This window comes from Rhinoraja longicauda, chromosome 3, assembly GCF_053455715.1.
Source record: "Rhinoraja longicauda isolate Sanriku21f chromosome 3, sRhiLon1.1, whole genome shotgun sequence".
NCBI classification, from domain to species: domain Eukaryota; kingdom Metazoa; phylum Chordata; class Chondrichthyes; order Rajiformes; family Arhynchobatidae; genus Rhinoraja; species Rhinoraja longicauda.
In genome coordinates this window covers 95809190-95829240 of record NC_135955.1, presented here as the reverse complement: position 1 = coordinate 95829240, position 20051 = coordinate 95809190, and the positions used below count along the sequence as shown (strand labels likewise).

The window sequence follows — 20051 nt, the reverse complement described above, 5'->3', positions numbered from 1 at the left end:
GGTGACAGGTTTGTAGGTTAATTGTAAATTGTCCCCTTGCGTGTAGGATAATGTTAATGTGCCGGGGATGGTTGGTCAGTGTGGACTCGATGGGGCGAAGGGCCTGTTTCCGTGCTGTATCTCTAAATTAAAATCAGCAGTGGGCAGGTCAATTCTCACAGTGGGAGAAAATAAATCAGATTCGTCACATCCATCATTATTATTCCCTCCTGGTTATTTCAAGGTGATTATTCACACAGGCAACTAATCTTCATTTTTCACCCAAATCCTGTCATCTCATTAAATAATCTTCAGCAATTACATACATTTTTGCAAATGCAAAGACAAACCTTTTTGTTGTGCACAACAGAAATAGCATCAGGCCTCAAAATACCTTTGAACAAATTATCATAGATGGATGGAAAACAACAAAGGGGTTTAGTTTGGCTTAGTTTAGAGATACAACGTGGAAACAGGCCCTATCGGCCCACCGGGTCCACGCCGACCAGCGATCCCCGCACACTAACACTATCCTACACCCACTAGGGACTTTTATTTCCATTTATACCAAGCCAATTAACCTACAAAACTGGACGTCTTTGGAGTGTAGGAGGAAACCAAAGATCTCAGAGAAAACCCACTCAGGTCACGGGGAGAATGTTTTGTTTAGTTTAGTTTAGTTTAGAGATACAGCGCGGAAACAGGCACTTTCGGCCCACCGGGTCCGCGCCGCCCAGCGATCCCCGCACATTAACTCTATCCTACACCCACTCGGGACAATCTTTACATTTACCAAGTCAATTAACCTACAAACCTGTACGTCTTTGTATAAACTCAGTACAGACAGCACCCGTAGTCAGGATCGAACCTGGGTCTCTGCCGTTGTAAGGCAGCAACTCTACCGCTGTGCCATCGCACAGCCCGGGGCAATAAATAACCCTCAAGAATAAGCGGCGTTAGGGTGTAGGAACAGGCAACTGCAGATGCTGGTTTTCACAAAAGGACACAAGGCGATGCTATACAAGGGTTAAAGGATGTACATAGATGGATAGAAAACAATGAAGGGGTTTAGAAACAGTTTAAGAAACAGTTGGACAGGTACATGGATAGGACCGGTTTGGAGGGTTAAGGACCAAGCGCAGGCAAGTGGGACTAGGGTAGCTGGGACATTGTTGGCCGGTGCGGGTGAGATGGGCCGAAGGGCCTGTTTCCACACTGTATCAATCTATGACTCTATGACATGACCCCATCTTCAAATCCCATCTTTCCACCTCATCACCAATGGCCTGTTACGACTGAAAGGTAAAACAAAAATGCTTGTTGGAACTGTGAAATACCAAGATGCATCAGAGATGGGGGGTGGGGGTGCCAGCTGGAAGGGCGGCAGGCAGTAGCTAGGACTGTTCGCTGAACCTTTGCAACTTAGACAGTGCCATAACGTAGTGACACTTGCGTACTGCCTAGATCAGGTCTCCTGTGCGATTTGACCGGGGTTCCATGCAAACCAAAGCATCTCATGGTGCCTAGGTACATAGAGTTATAGATTGCTACAGTGTGGAAACAGGCCCTTCGGCCCAACTCGCCCACACCGGCCAACAATGTCCCAGCTACCCTAGTCCCACTTGCCTGCACTTGGTCCATGAACACTCCAAACCTGTCCTGTCCAACTGTTTCTTAAACGATGGGATCGTCCCAGCCTCAACTACCTCCTCTGGCAGCTCGTTCCATACACCCACCACCCACTGTGCGAAAAAAAGTACCCCTTGGATTCTTATTGAATCTTTTCCCCTTCACCTTAAACCTATGTCCTCTGGTCCTCGATTCCCCCACTCTGGGTAAAAGACTCTGTGCATCTACCCGACCTATTCACCCTCTTGATTTTTTTACACCTCTATAAGATCTCCCTTCATCCTCCTGCGTCCATGGAATAGAGACCCTGCCTGCACAACCTCTCCCTATAGCTCACAACCTCTAGTCCTGGCAACATCGTCGTAAATCATGTGACACTAAAGTATCATAGATCATTCATCAACATCATCAGCTGTTAAGAGCATTTGTAGAAGTTGCCGTGTTTCTGTTACATTAGCAGCAAGGGTGAATCTCATGGGGATCTTATTGGGAATCATTGGGGATCTTATCGAAACGTATAAGATTATTAAGGGGTTGGACACGTTAGAGGCAGGAAACATGTTCCCAATGTTGGGGGAGTCCAGAACCAGGGGTCACAGTTTAAGAATAAGGGGTAGGCCATTTAGAACGGAGATGATGAAAAAAAAATTCACCCAGAGAGTTGTGAATCTGTGGAATTCTTTGCCTCAGAAGACAGTGGAGGTTGATTCTCTGGATGCTTTCAAAAGAGAGCTAGATGGAGCTCTTAAAGATAGCTTAGTCAAGGGGTATGGGGAGAAGGCAGGAACGGGGTACTGATTGTGGATGATCAGCCATGATCACATTGAATGGCGGTGCTGGCTCGAAGGGCCGAATGGCCTACTCCTGCACCTATTGTCTATTGTCTATTGAATGTCGGTGCTGGCTCGAAGGGCCGAATGGCCTCCTCCTGCACCTATTGTCTATTGAAAATTGAAGTTAATAGACAATAGACAATAGGTGCAGGAGGAGGCCATTCGGCCCTTCGAGCCAGCACCGCCATTCAATGTGATCATGGCTGATCATTCTCAATCAGTACCCCGTTCCTGCCTTCTCCCCATACCCCCTGACTCCGCTATCCTTAAGAGCTCTATCTAGCTCTCTCTTGAATGCATTCAGAGAATTAACAGGCTAACCACGTTGCCGCACGCAGACACAAACTTTAGTTCCGTTAAATACTGTAACAGCCAGCTATCACTCGCCCCCAGGTGCTGGGTGAACCATATCTCCCTTCCCACCTTGTATTAGAACTTTCACTTCCTCACCCTTCACTCGTAAATACACTCGAAACAAAGAGACATTTCATCATGGAACATCACCCCACAACATGAGATGTCTGAATACAAGAGGTCATAAATAATAGGGGTAGAATTAGGCCATTCGGCCATCCATTCTACTCCACCATTCAATCATGGCTGATCTGTCTGTCCCTCTCAACCCCATTCTCCCCAAAACCCCTGACCCCTGCACTCACCAAGAATATATCCAGCTGTGCCTTAAAAATATCCATTGGCTTGGCCTTCACAGCCTTCAGTGGCAAAGAATTCCACAGGTTCACCACCCTCTGACTAAAGAAATCTCTCCTCATCTCCTTCCTAAAGGAACGTCCTTTAATTCTAAGGCCGTGACCTGTGGCCCTAGACTCTCCCACTAGTGGAAACATCCTCTCCACATCATTACTCAGCAGAATGCAGGTGCTTTCAATAAGCTACAAGGAAACTGAGAAAAATAAATCCAGAATACTCAAAAAATACCAATCAATCGTTGGGTCGAGCAACCTTTTAGCAATGTGTAGGAAGGAACTGCAGATATGTAGGGAGGACCTACTGACCTTTCTGTCCTGGACCTCCTCCATTGTCAGAGTGAGGCCAAACGTAAATTGGAGGAACAACACCTCATATTTCGCTTGGGCAGCTTGCAAACCAGCGGTATGAATCTTGATTTCTCTAACTTCAAGTAACCCTTGCATCCCCCCCCCTCTAAAAAGATAGACCAAAATAAAATCTATTTAAACAATAGACAATAGGTGCAGGAGTAGGCCATTCGGCCCTTCGAGCCAGCACCGCCATTCACTGTGATCATGGCTGATCATTCTCAATAAGAACCCCGTTCCTGCCTTCTCCCCATACCCCCTGACTCCGCTATCTTTAAGAGCTCCATCTAGCTCTCTCTTGAATGCATTCAGAGAATTGGCCTCCACTGCCTTCTGAGGCAGAGAATTCCACAGATTCACAACTCTCTGACTGAAAAGGTTTTTCATCATCTCCGTTCTAAATGGCCTACCCCTTATTCTTAAACTGTGGCCCCTGGTTCTGGACTCCCCCCAACATTGGGAACATGTTTCCTGCCTCTAACGTGTCCAACCCCTTAATAATCTTATACGTTTCGATAAGATCCCCTCTCATCCTTCTAAATTCCAGTGTATACAAGCCTAGCCGCTCCAGTCTTTCAACATTTATTTTTGTTCTTTGATAGGTTCACTGTATTTGAGGTAGACACAAAATGCTGGAGTAACTCAGAATGGGTGACGTTTCGGGTCGAGACCCTCCCTCAGACTGTATCCTTTGCTCCTGTATTTGGGTATCATTTGCAAAGCTTGCTCCTAGTTGCCTTTGGAATGCGATGACTGGCGGCCTTAAACACACTGCTGCAGGTAGTAGCAGTTTTGGTGCAATGGTGCAGTAACACGGTGGATCAGGCAGCATCTGTGGAGGGAACTCACGACCCAAAACATTCACGTCGCCTCCCCCACCCCCCCTTTCCCTTTCCCACCACCTCCCCCACAGATGTTACCTGACCACGCTGAGTTCCTCCAGCACTTTGTGTTTTGCTCAAGATCCCTGCGTCTGCATTTTCTTGCAACCACATGGACAAGACCTACGTAGCTGTGGAACTGATGCCACAGGCAAACACCCTTTAGATTTAGAGATACAGCGCGGAAACAGGCCCTTCGGCCCACTGAATCCGCGCCGCCCAGCGATCCCCGCACATTAACACTATCCTACACACACTAGGGACAATTTTTACATTTACCCAGTCAATTAACCTACATACCTGTACATCTTTGGAGTGTGGGAGGAAACCGAAGATCTCAGAGAAAACCCACGCAGGTCAAGGGGAGAACGTACAAACTCCGTACAGACGGCGCCTGTAGTCAGGATTGAACCCGAATCTCCGGCGCTGCATTCGCTGTAAGGCAGCAACTCTACCGCTGCGCCACCGTGCCGCGAAATTGGCACCTCCCTTCACTGGTGTAGGAGAAAAGACTGCCGCTGAAGGGTCTCGACACGAAACGTCACCCATTCCTTCTCTACCGAGATGCTGCCTGACCCGCTGAGTTACTCCGGCATTTTGTGTCTCCCTTCACTGGTGTTTCGTTATAGAGGTGTATAAAATCACGAGGGGAATATTAGGGTGAATGCACAGTCTTTTATTCAGGGAAGGGGAATCAGAAATCCGAGGATGTCTGATTATGGTGAGAGGCAAAATTTAATATGAACCCGAGGGGGCAACTTATTTTACTCAAAAGGTGGTGTGTATATGGAAAGAGCTGCTAGAGGAGACAGTTGAGGTAGATGCAACAATAGCATTTACAGATACATGGATAGGAAAGGATTAGATGGACATGGAACTAATCCGGGCACATGGAACGATCTTAGGAAAGGCATCTTGGTCAGTATAGACCAGTTGGGCCAAAGGGCCTGTAGGACTATGACTGTTACCACAATCAGCTTTGTATTTTGTTGCTGATAGCTTGATTTATGATATTTGCATTGCTACCACGAGCTTTCATGGGTAAAGGCCTGGGACAAGTAAGCACGTAGATGTTCATTAGTGAGAGTGTGGCAGGCCCATGTTACTGCCACTGCCTTGTCCTCGATTCCCATTTATCACTCTTCACATTCAAAAATCCTGGAATATTAATGGATGAAAATAGGTTCAAATTCTCCTGCACTTAATGGAATCATAATGGAAACGGCTAGTGGGATCAAGGGATATGGGGAGAAGGCAGGCACAGGTTACTGATTGTGGATGATCAGCCATGATCATAAAGAATGGCGGTGCTGGCTCGAAGGGCCAAATTGCCTCCTGCTGCACCTATTTTCTATGTTTCCATGATTCTTAATAGTCTCCATCATTATTAAGACACAATTGACCAAGTCAGCAAGCCACTTTCGGGAAGAGACAAGGAACTACAGATGCAGGTTTACACAAAAGGACACAAACTGAGTTTGAGTTCAGTTTACTGTCACATGTACCGAGGTACAGTGAAAAGTTTTTGTTGCGTGCTAACCAGTCAGCGGAAAGTCAATATACATGACTGCTGAAGTAACTCCAGTATTCCATTCCAACTCAGCGGGTCAGGACCCTTCTTCAGATTCGCAGTCTGACGAAGGGTCCCGACCCAAAACGTCACCTATCCATGTTCTTCATAGATGCTGCCTGACCTGCTGAGTTACTCCATCACACTTTATGTCCTCACTGGAGAACTGGATTTCAGGCATTGGTTGAGGTTACAATTTCAAGACACCATTTAAAAACTGGGTGGTCAGCAATGTTATAAAGACAAAATCCAATTGCTGGCTTAGTTATAATTGGATATAGCAGCTCTGAAGGTTATTTAAGGAGATCACACATTGGTTTTCACAAAACACGAAACTTACAGCAGCAATATAAACCAGCAATCTATGCGCGGTTTTCAATAGACAATAGACAATAGATGCAGGAGTGGGCCATTCGGCCCTTCGCGCCAGCACCGCCATTCACCGTGATCATGGCTGATCATCCACAATCAGTGCCCCATTCCTGCCTTCTCCCAATATCACCTTGCCTCCGCTATCATTAAGAGCTCTATCTAACTCTCTCTTGAAAGCATCCAGAGAATTGGCCCCCACTGCCTTCTGAGGCAGAGAATTCCACAGCTTGTACTCCTCTCGCCCACTGCTTTACTATGCCACCTTTCAGGCAAATAACGGTCTCAACCAAAATGACAATTGGCCCGTAATACTCCAGCATTCTGCGAATAAATACCTTCGATTTGTACCAGCATCTGCAGTTATTTTCTTACACTTTTCATACCTCCAGATAACAATCCCAGTTCTCAGTTAAGTTGTACATTTGTAACAGTCCACAACCCCGTGTTATACAAATTGCTTCTTTGACTCGTTCACCTATTCATTATTTCCTTTCACTATCTCAGAATTATTAAAGACAAACTTACCTTCTTTCAACGCTTTATCCATATTGTGTGAAAGAACTACTCTTCGTGTAGGCACAGGTTCAGATGAAATGCCTGACAGGCGGCCCTGGAATTGAATATTAAAAACATCATTAACGTGACAATTTTGAACGCAAGACTTTGAGTTGGGGTGGGGAGAGAAGGATTGATTGATTGAAAGAAGCAGCGTGGGAACAGGCCCTTCAGCCCACTGAGTCCCTGCTGACCATCCATCATTCCTTCATCCTCTGTTTAGCTTAGTTTAGTTTCGAAATACGGTGCGGAATCAGGCCCTTTTGGCCCACCGGGTCCGCGCCGCCCAGCGATCCCCGCACATTAACACTATCCTACACCCACTAGGGACAATTTTTACATTTACCCAGTCAATTAACCTACAGACCTGTACGTCTTTGGAGTGTGGGAGGAAACCGATGATCTTGGAGAAAACCCACGCAGGTCACGGGGAGAACGTACAAACTCCGTACAGACGACGCCCGTAGTCGGGATCGAACCAGGGTCTTCGGCGCTGCATTCGCTGTAAGGCAGCAACTCTACTGCTGCCGTCCTATGTGTGGGAGGGAACTGCGGATGCTGGTTCACACTGAAGATAGACACAAATTACTGGAGCAACTCAGCGGGGACAGGCAGCATCTCTGGAGAGAAGGAATAGTTCTACTCAATAACCAAAGTCTGTAGTCTCTTTTTGGCTCTGGTTTATTTTCACCCACATGTTTAGACCGTAATGTTGTATCCTTATTGTTTTGATGTGTTTATGCTTTATTCTTAATTGTTAACTGTATGTTTGTGTTGTCATTTGTGAGCGGAGCACCAAGGCACATTCCTTGTATATGCACATACTTGGCCAATAAACTCATTCATTCATTCATTCGTTCATTCATTCATTCATTCATTCATTCATTCAAATCTTAAACTTGTATTTGGCAAATTAGCCAAGTTAGTTCACCACAATTCCTTAGATTAGTTCGGAATTGAGACAGACTGACTTTATTCAAAGGAGGCTTATTGTCCAGGAGATAGATTTTTTCCTTGTGGCCCTGCGTCTGAATAGATTCAGTTGTGGAGATGAAGGGGCATGGTAAAGCAACTAGCTAACAGCATTTCTTTGGCGTGTGCATGACAGATGATAAAAATCCTAAAGTCAAAGGCAATTACTCTATGAAACGGCATATGAACCTTGTAAATAGCCCCATTGCTGGTAAACTGACCATTAAAAGCAGCTGAAATGCACAAATTAGTTTAGTTTAGTTTACTTTGGAGAAACAGGCCCTTCGGCCCACCAAGTCCGTTCCGACCCCCACACGTTAATACCAACCTACGCACTAGGGACAATTTACAATTATACCAAGCCAATTAACTGACAAACCCGTACGTCTTTGGAGGGTGGGAGGAAAACTGGAGATCCCGGAGAAAACCCCAGCACAGGTCACGGGGGGAGCGTACAAATGACGTACAGACAGTGCTCGTGGTCGGGATCGAACCCAGTTCTCTGGAGCTGTGAGGCAGCAACTCTACCGCCGCACCATTGGATTTTGTACATTTTTTAAGAAAGAGATTCAGCCTCTTCAAACCAGTCTGGTCAAAATGCAACTCCATTGGCAGAATATAGAACATAGACATACAGGAAAAGGCACATCGGCCCACAATGTCTGGGCTGAATATAATCTCCTCTGCCTGCACGTGATCCAGGAGATTTATTCCCATCACAGTATGTTGGGCAAGTCAAGTCAAGTTTATTTGTCACATACACATACATACACGATGTGCAGTGAAATGAAAGTGGCAATGCCTGCTGATTGTGCAAAAAAAAGAATTACAGTTACAGCATATAAATAAAGTTAATAAAGTTAATATAGAGAAGACAAAATTTAGTCCCTGGAGTTATAAAAGTTGACAGTCCTGATGGCCTGTGGGAAGAAACTCCGTCTCATCCTCTCCGTTTTCACAGCGTGACAGCGGAGGCGTTTGCCTGACCGTAGCAGCTGGAACAGTCCGTTGCTGGGGTGGTAGGGGTCCCCCATAATCTTGCTTGCTCTGGATCTGCACCTCCTGATGTATAGGTCCTGCAGGGGGGCGAGTGTAGTTCCCATGGCGTGTTCTGCCGAACGCACTACTCTCTGCAGGGCCTTCCTGTCCTGGGCAGAGCTGTTCCCAACCCAGACTGTGATGTTGCCGGACAGGATGCTCTCTACAGCCCCAGAGTAGAAGCAATGAAGGATCCTCAGAGACACTGACTTTCCTCAGCTGTCTAAGGTGGTAAAGGCGCTGCTTTGCCTTACCCACCAGTGCGGCAATGTGTGTTGTCCATGTCAGATCCTCTGTAATGTGGACTCCCAAGTATTAAAAACTGCTCACCCTATCCACAGTAGACCCATTTATCTCCAGTGGCGTGTACGTCCTTGGATGTTTACATACATCACAGTATGTTGGGCACAGTATGTAGGAAAGATATTATTAAGCTGAAAGGGCGCAGAGAGGATTTACAAGTATGTTGCCAGGACACGAGGGGCTGAGCTATAGAGAGAGGTTGAGCAGGCTAGGACTTTATTCCTTGGAGCGCAAGAGGACGAGAGGTGATCTCGTAGAGGTGTAATGAGATCTTGAGGGGAATAGATCAGGTAGATACACAGAACCTTTTACCCAGAGTAAGGGAATCAAGAACCAGAGGACATAAGTTTAAGGAGAGAGGGAAAAGATTTAATAGGAACCCGACGGGCATCGTTCGACACAGAGGGTGGTGGGTGTATGGAATGAGCTGCCGGAGGAGGTAGTTGAGGCAGGGAGTCTGGCAACATTTAAGAAATATGGAGACAGGTACATGGATAGGGCAGGTTTAGAGCGATATGGGCCAAACGTGGGTAGAGTGGGACTAGTAGAGTGGGCATCCTGGTCGACTACTAGTTCCGCCTTCCCTGGGGTATTTTGGCCCGCATGGGCAAGTTGGGTCAAAGGCCTGGTTCTGTGCTATGACAACACAGAACAAATCAAAATCCATTCAGGGGATAGCTCTTTACAGTCACATCACTACAAGGGCGGCAAGGTTGTGCAGCGGTAGAGTTGCTGCCTTACAGCGCTTGCAGCGCCGGAGACCCAGGTTCCATCCTGACTACGGGCGCTATCTGTACGTTCTCCCCGTGACCTGCGTGGGTTTTCTCCGAGATCTTCGGTTTCCACCCACACTCCAAAGACGCACAGGCATGTAGGTAAATCCATTTGGAATAAGTGTAAATTGTCCCTAACGCGTGTGGGATGGTGCTAGTATGCGGAGATCGCGGGTGGGTGCTGACCCGGTGGGCCGAAGGGCCTGTTTCCACGCTGTATCTCTAAACTAAACTGAGGCATGGAACCAGAGGACAGTCATGTGGAAATATCAATGCCTTCGTCTTCTGAGGTGCTGAAACAATAGACAGAATTTCCAAGAAAGTTGAAGTCTATGGAAAGCTATGATTTTCTCCTTGACCACCTGCAACTGATAATAAAAACTGCAGAGCCTTGCCCTTGCACTACAACACACAGCGCAAAAAAAAGCATCAAAATGTAATGTAACGTTCTTTAAATAACTCCGACATACATAATTGATGGTTCGCTGCAGTTTCAAATTGCATCAGGCCACTCAGAAATGGAAAAAAAAAAAAAAGAGCATTAATATATAATCAAATTCAAACATACCAGAGTAAAGGGGTTCTTCTGCAGTTGTACAGGGCCCTGGTGAGACCACATCTGGAGTGTTGTGTACAGTTTTGGTCTCCTAATTTGAGGAAGGACATCCTTGTAATTGAGGCAGTGCAGCGTAGGTTCACGAGATTGATCCCTGGGATGGCGGGACTGTCATATGCGGAAAGATTGAAAAGACTAGGCTTTTCATACTAGACATACCCTATGACTCCGCTATCATTAAGAGCTCCATATAGCTCTCTCTTGAAAGCATCCAGAGAATTGGCCTCCACTGCCTTCTGAGGCAGAGAATTCCACAGATTTACAACTCTCTGAGTGAATTTTTTTTTCCTCATCTCCGTTCTAAATGGCCTACCCCTTATTCTTAAACTGTGGCCCCTGGTTCTGGACTCCCCCAACATCGGGAACACGTTTCCTGCCTCTAGCGTGTCCAATCCCTTAATAATCTTATATGTTTCAATAAGATCCCCTCTCATCCTTCTAAATTCCAGAGTATACAAGCCCAGTCGCTCCAGTCTTTCAACATACGACAGTCCCGCCATTCCGGGAATTAAGCTCGTGAACCTACGCTGCACGCCCTCAATAGCAAGGATGTCCTTCCTCAAATTTGGATCAGATCAGAGGTACAAACAATCCTCCAAGATCATAAACCTTTGGAATTTTCAAACGAAACAGCCTCTTCTGCAGATTTATGGCAGATGGAATGATTTTTAAATATAGAAACTCAAGAGATACAAAAAAAAGGAGAGGAAGGCAAGATAAAAATTTTAAAAAGATCAACCATAATCTTAAAAGATTGGCAGAGCAGTGTGAGGGATTTAACAGCCAAATCCGTTTTTTATTACTTGTATTCTTACCCCGTCATCTACACTACTGGGAAAATATTATTAAATCCGGTCTTTCTAAATGGAATTTGTAAAGACAAGCTACAGAGACACTCTGTTGTTTCCTTTTCAATTTACAATTCCTTTTGTATTTTGTCCTGCTCGGTTGCATTCCATCATGCACAATAATCCGCTACACCCGGGTGCCTGCCAGACAGCGCTAGATTTTTTTTAGATTTAGGTTTAGAGATACTGCGCGGAAACAGGCCCTTCGGCCCACCGAGTCCGCGCCGTCCAGCGATCCCCGCACATTAACACGATCCTACACACACTAGGGACAATTTTTACATTTACCCAGTCAATTAACCTACAAACCTGTACGTCTAGAGGCCCGGGTTCTATCCTGGGTGCTTGGCTGGATGTTCTCACTGTGGCCTGCGTGGGTTTTCTCCGGGTGCTCCGGTCTCCCCCCACGCTCCAAAGACGTACAGGTTTGTAGGTTAATTGGCTTCGGTGTAAATGTAAATCGTCCCCAGTGTGTGTAGGATAGTGTAAGCGTGCGGAGGGATCGCTGATCAGCGCGGACTCGGCGGGCCGAAGAGCCCGATTCCAGGCGGTCTCTCTGAAGTAAACGAAACTAAACCTCTCAGCGGTATGATGGGAATTTCCTCCCAACCCGCACTAACAGGATAATGTAACAACTGAGTAGCCAGCAAGGCCACTCAAGGACAAAGGAAGGGGATATTCCCGGAGTCAGAGGAAATGAGGCGAGGTATTAAATGAGTAAAAACGGACACAAAGTGCTGGAGCAACTCAGCAGGTCAAACAACATGTCTGAAGAATGGTCTGAATGAATGAATAGGTTTATTGGCCAAGTATGTGCATATACAAGGAATGTGCCTTGGCGCTCCGCTCACAAATGACAACACAAACATACAGTTAACAATTAAGAATAAAGCATAAACACATCAAAACAATAAGGATGCACCATTACGGTCTAAACATGTGGGTGAAAATAAACCAGAGCAAAAAAGAGACCCGAAACGTCGCCCATTCCTTCCCTCCAGAGATGCTGCCTGGCCTGCTGGGTTACTCCAGCTTTTTGTGTCTCTCTTTCAAGAGCATGGATAGGTGACATTTCCGAACGAGACCCTTCTTCAGAGTCATCCACGTCTGAAGAAGGGTCTCGATCGGAAACGTGGTCGGAAAGTGAAGAAAGCCAATGGAATGTTGGCCTTCATAACAAGAGGAGTTGAGTATAGGAGCAGGGAGGTCCTTCTGCAGTTGTACAGGGCCCTAGTGAGACCGCACCTGGAGTACTGTGTGCAGTTTTGGTCTCCAAATTTGAGGAAGGATATTCTTGCTATTGAGGGCGTGCAGCGTAGGTTTACTAGGTTTACCCATATCCCTTGATTCCGCTAGCCCCGAGAGCTCTATCTAACTCTCTTTTAAATTCATCCAGTGAATCGGCCTCCGCTGCCCTCTGTGGCGGAGAACTCCACAAATTCACAACGCTCTGGGTGAAAAGTTTTTTTTCTCATCTGCAGGTCCTTGTGTATCTCCATTAAAAACTGGTATCTTGGCATTTTCACTTTCATGGTGATTACACGCCAACTGACAAACCTGCAGCTAAACCTCACGACCTCTATTACTTCAGCAGACAGCGAGATCCCAAGCTAATACTTTACATGCAACTTGCTGCTGGGTATTTACCCTCACGGTTATTTGCTACACCCTGTGCACTGCGATAATTGGGAGCATTATCAGGGGAGCCAGATACTTTCTTGGCTTATTAACTAATCCAGCTATCACAGTATAACTCATAGAAGAGTCAAGCTTTAAAAAAAAAATGAAGGCTGCTTAGATCTTGCCTTGAATATTTTATGGTTTTCCATATAGCGCGCTATACCCAAAATTAAAATTGATATTTTTTATTCAACCACATTCATTGCGTGTTAAGGCCACAGAGTTCGATTAAGACAGTGTTGCTTGCAAGGTCACTGGTGCAACAAACATAAAAATGTAACTTCTTATAATTATCTCAAAAAAACTAACCCAAAGTACTTCACGGAGCTATCTGAAAAAAACCAACACTGGGCCAAAAAAACAGAGAGCTACAGGGAGTGAAATGGTTGGAGAGTAGGGGTTGCCAACTTTCTCACTCCCAAATACGGGACAAGGTGGCGTGACCTCACCCAGCCAGCGGCTACATGCTCCCGCTCCACCAATGGTGGCCGCCTGGGCCGGGAGGCGGGTTGCTATGCAACCTCCGTTAGGCGAACACACTCTGCCCCGTTCCCCGAACACACTCCGTTAGCCTACAGTGTCCTGGCCTGCAGCGGCCCGCGGGCCTAATACGGGACAAGGGCGGTCCCGTACGGGACAAACCAATTTAGCCCAAAATACGGGATGTCCCGGCTAACACGGGACAGTTGGTGACCCTATTTGGAGAGATATGGAGTAAGAAAGATTTGAATGTAGAAGTAGCAAGGGAAAAAGTTAGAAACGAGTCCCAAGGCCAGGCAGGCAATTTGAAATTCATACGGTTCTTTGGCTAGTTTTTCCAGTTTGGGCCAGAAATACCATGTTCTGCTGGAAGGACAATCTGTGGCATTGAAGATAGATGCAAAATGCTGGAGTAACACAGGCAGAATCTCTGGAGAGAAAGAATGGATGACATTTCAGGTCGAGGCCCTTCTTCAGACCCGAAACGTCATTGATTCCTTCTCTCCAGAGATGCTGCCTGTTCCGCTGAGTTACTCCAGCATTTTGTGTCTATCTTCAGTGTAAACCAGCATTTGCATTGCTTCCTGCACATCTGTGACATTGAATCAGGGTTCCCCTCTCTCTGCAGATACTGAAAACTTGTTGGGGTTTTCCAGCAAATAGTGTTCTGTATCTCGGTTCCAACATTGTTATCTTCCCCCGCCCTCTCAGTTTTTATTTAGTTTAGTTTAGAGACACAGTGTGGAAACAGGCCCTTTAGCCTACCGAGTCTCGGATCCTTCTTAGATCCGAGGAAGGGGCACGACTCAAAATGTCACCTATCCATAGGGTTGCCAACTTTCTCGCTCTCAAATAAGGGACAAGGTGACATCACCGCCCCGCGTCCCACGTGACCTCACCCAGCCAGCCAGCACCCACGTGCTCCCGCTCCACCAATGGTGGCCGCCCGGGCTGGGAGGCAGATTGCTGCGCAACCTCCGTTAGGCAAACTCAATAGGCCACGCTCCCCGAACACACTCTGTTAGCCTACAGTGTCCGGGCCTACAGCAGTCCCCGGGCCTACAGTGCCCCCCGGGCCTAGTACGAGACAAACCCATTTAGCCCAAAATACGGGATGTCCCGGCGAATACAGGATAGTTGGCAACCCGACTTATCCATGATCTCCAGAGATGCTGCCTGTTTCCCCTTAGTTACCCCAGCATTTTTACTCCATGTCACTCCATGCCTTTTTTTTGTAAACCAGCATCTGTAGACAATAGATTTAGATTTAGAGATACAGCGCGGAAACAGGCCCTTCGGCCCACCGAGTCCGCGCCGCCCAGCGATCCCCGCACATTAACACTATCCTACACACACTAGGGACAATTTTTACATTTACCCAGTCAATTAACCTACATACCTGTACGGCTTTAGAGTGTGGGAGGAAACCGAAGATCTCGGAGAAAACCCACGCAGGTCACGGGGAGAACGTACAAACTTCGTACAGACGGCGCCCGTAGTCAGGATCGAACCTGAGTCTCCGGTGCTGCATTCGCTGTAAGGCAGCAACTCTACCGCTGCGCCAATAGACAATAGACAATAGGTGCAGGAGGAGGCCATTCGGCCCTTCGAGCCACCGCCATTCAATGTGATCATGGCTGATCATTCTCAATCAGTACCCCGTTCCTGTCTTCTCCCCATACCCCCTGACTCCGCTATCCTTAAGAGCTCTATCTAGCTCTCTCTTGAATGCATTCAGAGAATTGGCCTCCACTGCCTTCTGAGGCAGAGAATTCCACAGATTCTTCCTTGTTTCTAATTTCTAAACTAAAAACAAAATGGATGATTCTTTGCTGCTCTCTGAATCAAAGGTCTGGCAATCCAGCTAAGTTTGGACAGTAAACTCTCGCCAAAGAGATTTTAACTGGTCGAATAATGATGAGACGTTGTACAGAGCGGAGACTGAGAGAACCTTGTAACTTGGTGCCAAGGCAACTGTCTCTCAATGGTTCAATGGTTCTTTGTTGTCACTTATGGATAGGACCTAGGGTTTCCAACTGCCCCGTATTAACCGGGACATCCAGTATTTTGGGCTAAATTGGTTTGTCCCTTGCGGGACCGCCCTTGTCCCGTATTAGTCCCAGGGGGCGCTGTAGGACCCGACACTGAAGGCCCCGACACTCTAAGTTTCTGACATTTTAGATCCATACAGTCTAGGTCCGGAAGCCCGGGCGCCACCTAACGGAGGTTGCGTAGCAACCTGACCCCCGGCCTGGGCGGCTGCCATTGGTGGAGTGGGAGCACGTGGCCGCTGGCTGGGTGAGGTCACGTGGGGCGCGGGGCGGTGACGTCACCTTGTCCCGTATTTGGGAGTGAGATAGTTGGCAACCCCTACTGGCAATCCAGCTAAGTTTGGACAGTAAACTCTCGCCAAAGAGATTTTAACTGTTCGAATAATGATGAGACGTTGGACAGAAAGGAGACTATGAGAACCTTGTAACCTGGTGCCAAAGCAACTGCCTCTCAATGGTTCAATGGTTCTTTGTTGTCACTTATGGATCGGGCCTGATTGGAAGGATACGGGCCAAGCGCAGGCAAGTGGGACCAGTGTAGCTGGGACATGTTGGTTGGTGTGGGCAGGTTGGGCTGAATCACGCTGAATGAATCACTCTATGAATCTAAGGTATTTATTCACAAAATGCTGGAGTAACTCAGCAGGTTAGGCAGCATCTCGGGAGAGAAGGAATGGGTGACGTTTCGGGTCGAGACCCTTCTTCAGACTGATGCGTTGTGAGATGCTGCCTGACCTGCTGAGTTACTCCAGCATTTTGTGAATAAATACCTTCGATTTGTACCAGCATCTGCAGTTATTTTCTTATACTATGACTCTAGGTGCACAGCACAGTGAAATTCTTTTGCACAACAACAAATGCACGGTCGTTGGCGCCTTTATCCTAGATAGAGCTCTTAAGGATAGCGGAGTCAGGGGGTATGGGGAGAAGGCAGGAACAGGGTACTGATTGAGAATGATCAGCCATGATCACATTGAATGGCGGTGCTGTCTTGAAGGGCCAAATGGCCTCCTCCTGCACCTATTGTCGATTGTCTATTGTTTTAAAATTTAAAAAAACAGAAAACACAAACTGTCCACATGTTGGAAGTCCTGGAGCATCCCCGATGCAGGAAGCCTGCAGGCCAACGACCGATGTCCTTCTCCTCTGCCTACCACCCCTGTGTACCTCCTGCAGCCAAACCTGAAGGCGCCGGAGGCAGTTCCCCTGTCCCTCTCCTATTGGTGCACTCCTCGCATCCAGCTCCTTCCTTCCCTCTCTCAATGTCAGCAAGACAAAGGAGATAGTGAGTCATAGAGTCATAGAGAGATACAGTATGGAAACAGGCCCTTCGTCCCAACTCACCCACGCCGGCCAACAATGTCCCAGCTACCCTAGTCCCACTTGCCTGCACTTGGTCCAGAACCCTCCAAACCTGTCCTATCCTAGAAGGATGAGAGGGGATCTTATTGAAACATATAAGATTATTAAGGGGTTGGGCACGTTACAGGCAGCAAACATGTTCCCAATGTTGGGGGTCCAGAACCAGGGGCCACAGTTTAAGAATAAAGGGTAGGCCATTTAGAACAGAGATGAGGAAAACCTTTTTCAGTCAGAGAGTTGTGAATCTGTGGAATTCTCTGCCTCAGAAGGCAGTGGAGGCCAATTCTCTGAATGCATTCAAGGGAGAGCTCGATAGAGCTCTTAAGGATAGCGGAGTCAGGGGTTATGGGGAGAAGGCAGGAACAGGGTACTGATTGGGAATGATCAGCCATGATCACATTGAATGGCGGTGCTGGCTCGAAGGGCCGAATGGCCTACTCCTGCACCTATTGTCTATTGTCTATCCATGTACCTGTACAGCTGTTTCTTAAACGATGGGATAGTCCCAGCCTCAACTACCTCCTCTGACAGCTTGTTCCATACACCCTCTGTGTGAAAACGTTACCCCTCGGATTCCTATTAAATCTTTTCCCCTTCACCTTGAACTTATGTCCTCTGATCCTCGATTCTCCTACTCTGGGTAAAAGACTGTGTGCTTTTACCCTGATGTATTCTTCTCATGATTTTGTACACCTCTATAAGATCTCCCCTCATCCTCCTGCGCTCCATGGAATAGAGACCCAGCCTACTCAACCTCTCCCTATAGCTCACACCCTCTAGTCCTGGCAACATCCTCGTAAATCTTTTCTGAACCCTTTCAAGCTTGACGATATCTTTCCTCTAATTTGAACTGAACACAACACAATATTCCAAATGCGGTCTCATCAACGTCTCATCAACGTCTTATACAACTGCAATATGGCGTCCCAACATCTATACTCAGATCTATACTATACTCAGATCTATACTATACTCAGATCTATACTATATTGAGTATCTATACTCAATACTCTGACTGATGAAGGCCAATGTGCCAAAAGCCCTTTGTGACCACAAGTGATTGGCTTCAGACAGACCCAGTCCTCATCGATGGTCACGAACGGGAGACGCTGAAAGCTTCAAGTTCCGAGGAACAAATATCACCAGCAATTTGTCCTGGACCAGCCTTAGCAAAGCTATGGCCAAGAAAGCTCACCAACTATAGACAATAGACAATAGACAATAGATGCAGGAGTAGGCCATTCAGCCCTTCGAGCCAGCACCGCCATTCAATGCGATCATGGCTGATCATTCTCAATCAGTACCCCGTTCCTGCCTTCTCCCCATACCCCCTCACTCCGCTATCCTTAAGAGCTCTATCCAGCTCTCTCTTGAAAGCATCCAACGAACTGGCCTCCACTGCCTTCTGAGGCAGAGAATTCCACACCTTCACCACTCTCTGACTGAAAAAGTTCTTCCTCATCTCCATTCTAAATGGCCTACCCCTTATTCTTAAACTGTGGCCCCTTGTTCTGGACTCCCCCAACATTGGGAACATGTTTCCTGCCTTTAATGTGTCCAATCCCCTAATTATCTTATATGTTTCAATAAGATCCCCCCTCATCCTTCTAAATTCCAGTGTATACAAGCCCAATCGCTCCAGCCTTTCAACATACGACAGTCCCGCCATTCCGGGAATTAACCTAGTGAACCTACGCTGCACGCCCTCAATAGCAAGAATATCCTTCCTAAAATTTGGAGACCAAAACTGCACACAGTACTCAAGGTGCGGTCTTACCAGGGCCCGGTACAACTGTAGAAGGACCTCTTTGCTCCTATACTCAACTCCTCTTGTTATGAAGGCCAACATTCCATTGGCTTTCTTCACTGCCTGCTGTACCTGCATGCTTCCTTTCAGTGACTGATGCACTAGGACACCCAGATCTCGTTGAACATCCCCTCTTCCTAACTTGACACCATTCAGATAATAATCTGCCTTTCTATTCTTACTTCCAAAGTGAATAACCTCACACTTATCTACATTAAACTGCATCTGCCATGTATCCGCCCACTCACACAACCTGTCCAAGTCACCCTGCAGCCTTATTGCATCTTCCTCACAATTCACACTACCCCCCAGCTTAGTATCATCTGCAAATTTGCTAATGGTACTTTTAATCCCTTCATCTAAGTCATTAATGTATATCGTAAATAGCTGGGGTCCCAGCACCGAACCTTGCGGTACCCCACTGGTCACTGCCTGCCATTCCGAAAGGGACCCATTTATCCCCACTCTTTGCTTTCTGTCTGTCAACCAATTTTCTATCCATGTCAGTACCCTACCCCCAATACCATGTGCTCTAATTTTGCCCACTAATCTCCTATGTGGGACCTTGTCGAAGGCTTTCTGAAAGTCGAGGTACACCACATCCACTGACTCTCCCCTGTCAATTTTCTTAGTTACATCCTCAAAAAATTCCAGTAGATTTGTCAAGCATGATTTCCCCTTCGTAAATCCATGCTGACTCGGAATGATCCTGTTACTGTTATCCAAATGCTCAGCAATTTTGTCTTTTATAATTGACTCCAGCATCTTCCCCACCACTGATGTCAGACTAACTGGTCTATAATTACCCGTTTTCTCTCTCCCTCCTTTCTTAAAAAGTGGGATAACATTTGCTATCCTCCAATCCACAGGAACTGATCCTGAATCTATAGAACATTGAAAAATGACCTCCAATGCTTCCACTATTTCTAGAGCCACCTCCTTAAGTACTCTGGGATGCAGACCATCAGGCCCTGGGGATTTATCAGCCTTCAGTCCTATCAGTCTACCCAAAACCATTTCCTGCCTAATGTGGATTTCCTTCAGTTCCTCCATCACCCTAGGTTCTCCGGCCCCTAGAACATTTGGGAGATTGTGTGTATCTTCCTCAGTAAAGACAGATCCAAAGTTTCTTCTCACCTCAGTTTTAAATGGCCTCCCCTTTATTCTTAGACTGTGTCCCCTGGTTCTGGACTCCCCCAACATTTTTCCTGCATCTAGCTTGTCTAGTCCTTTTATAATTTTAT

At 46.8% G+C, this 20051-nt stretch overlaps 1 protein-coding gene across 2 annotated transcripts in view; it reads right to left on the bottom strand.

Moving 5' to 3' along the window:
- The window catches only part of snx25 (sorting nexin 25), a 204173-nt gene that overhangs the window by 150653 nt on the left and 33469 nt on the right, over window positions 1-20051 (bottom strand). For both annotated transcript variants that reach the window (XM_078396686.1, XM_078396687.1), the window contains exon 4: window positions 6848-6932. In XM_078396686.1, the coding sequence (XP_078252812.1) occupies window positions 6848-6932 (85 nt within the window). The remainder of the gene's footprint in view (window positions 1-6847; window positions 6933-20051) is intronic.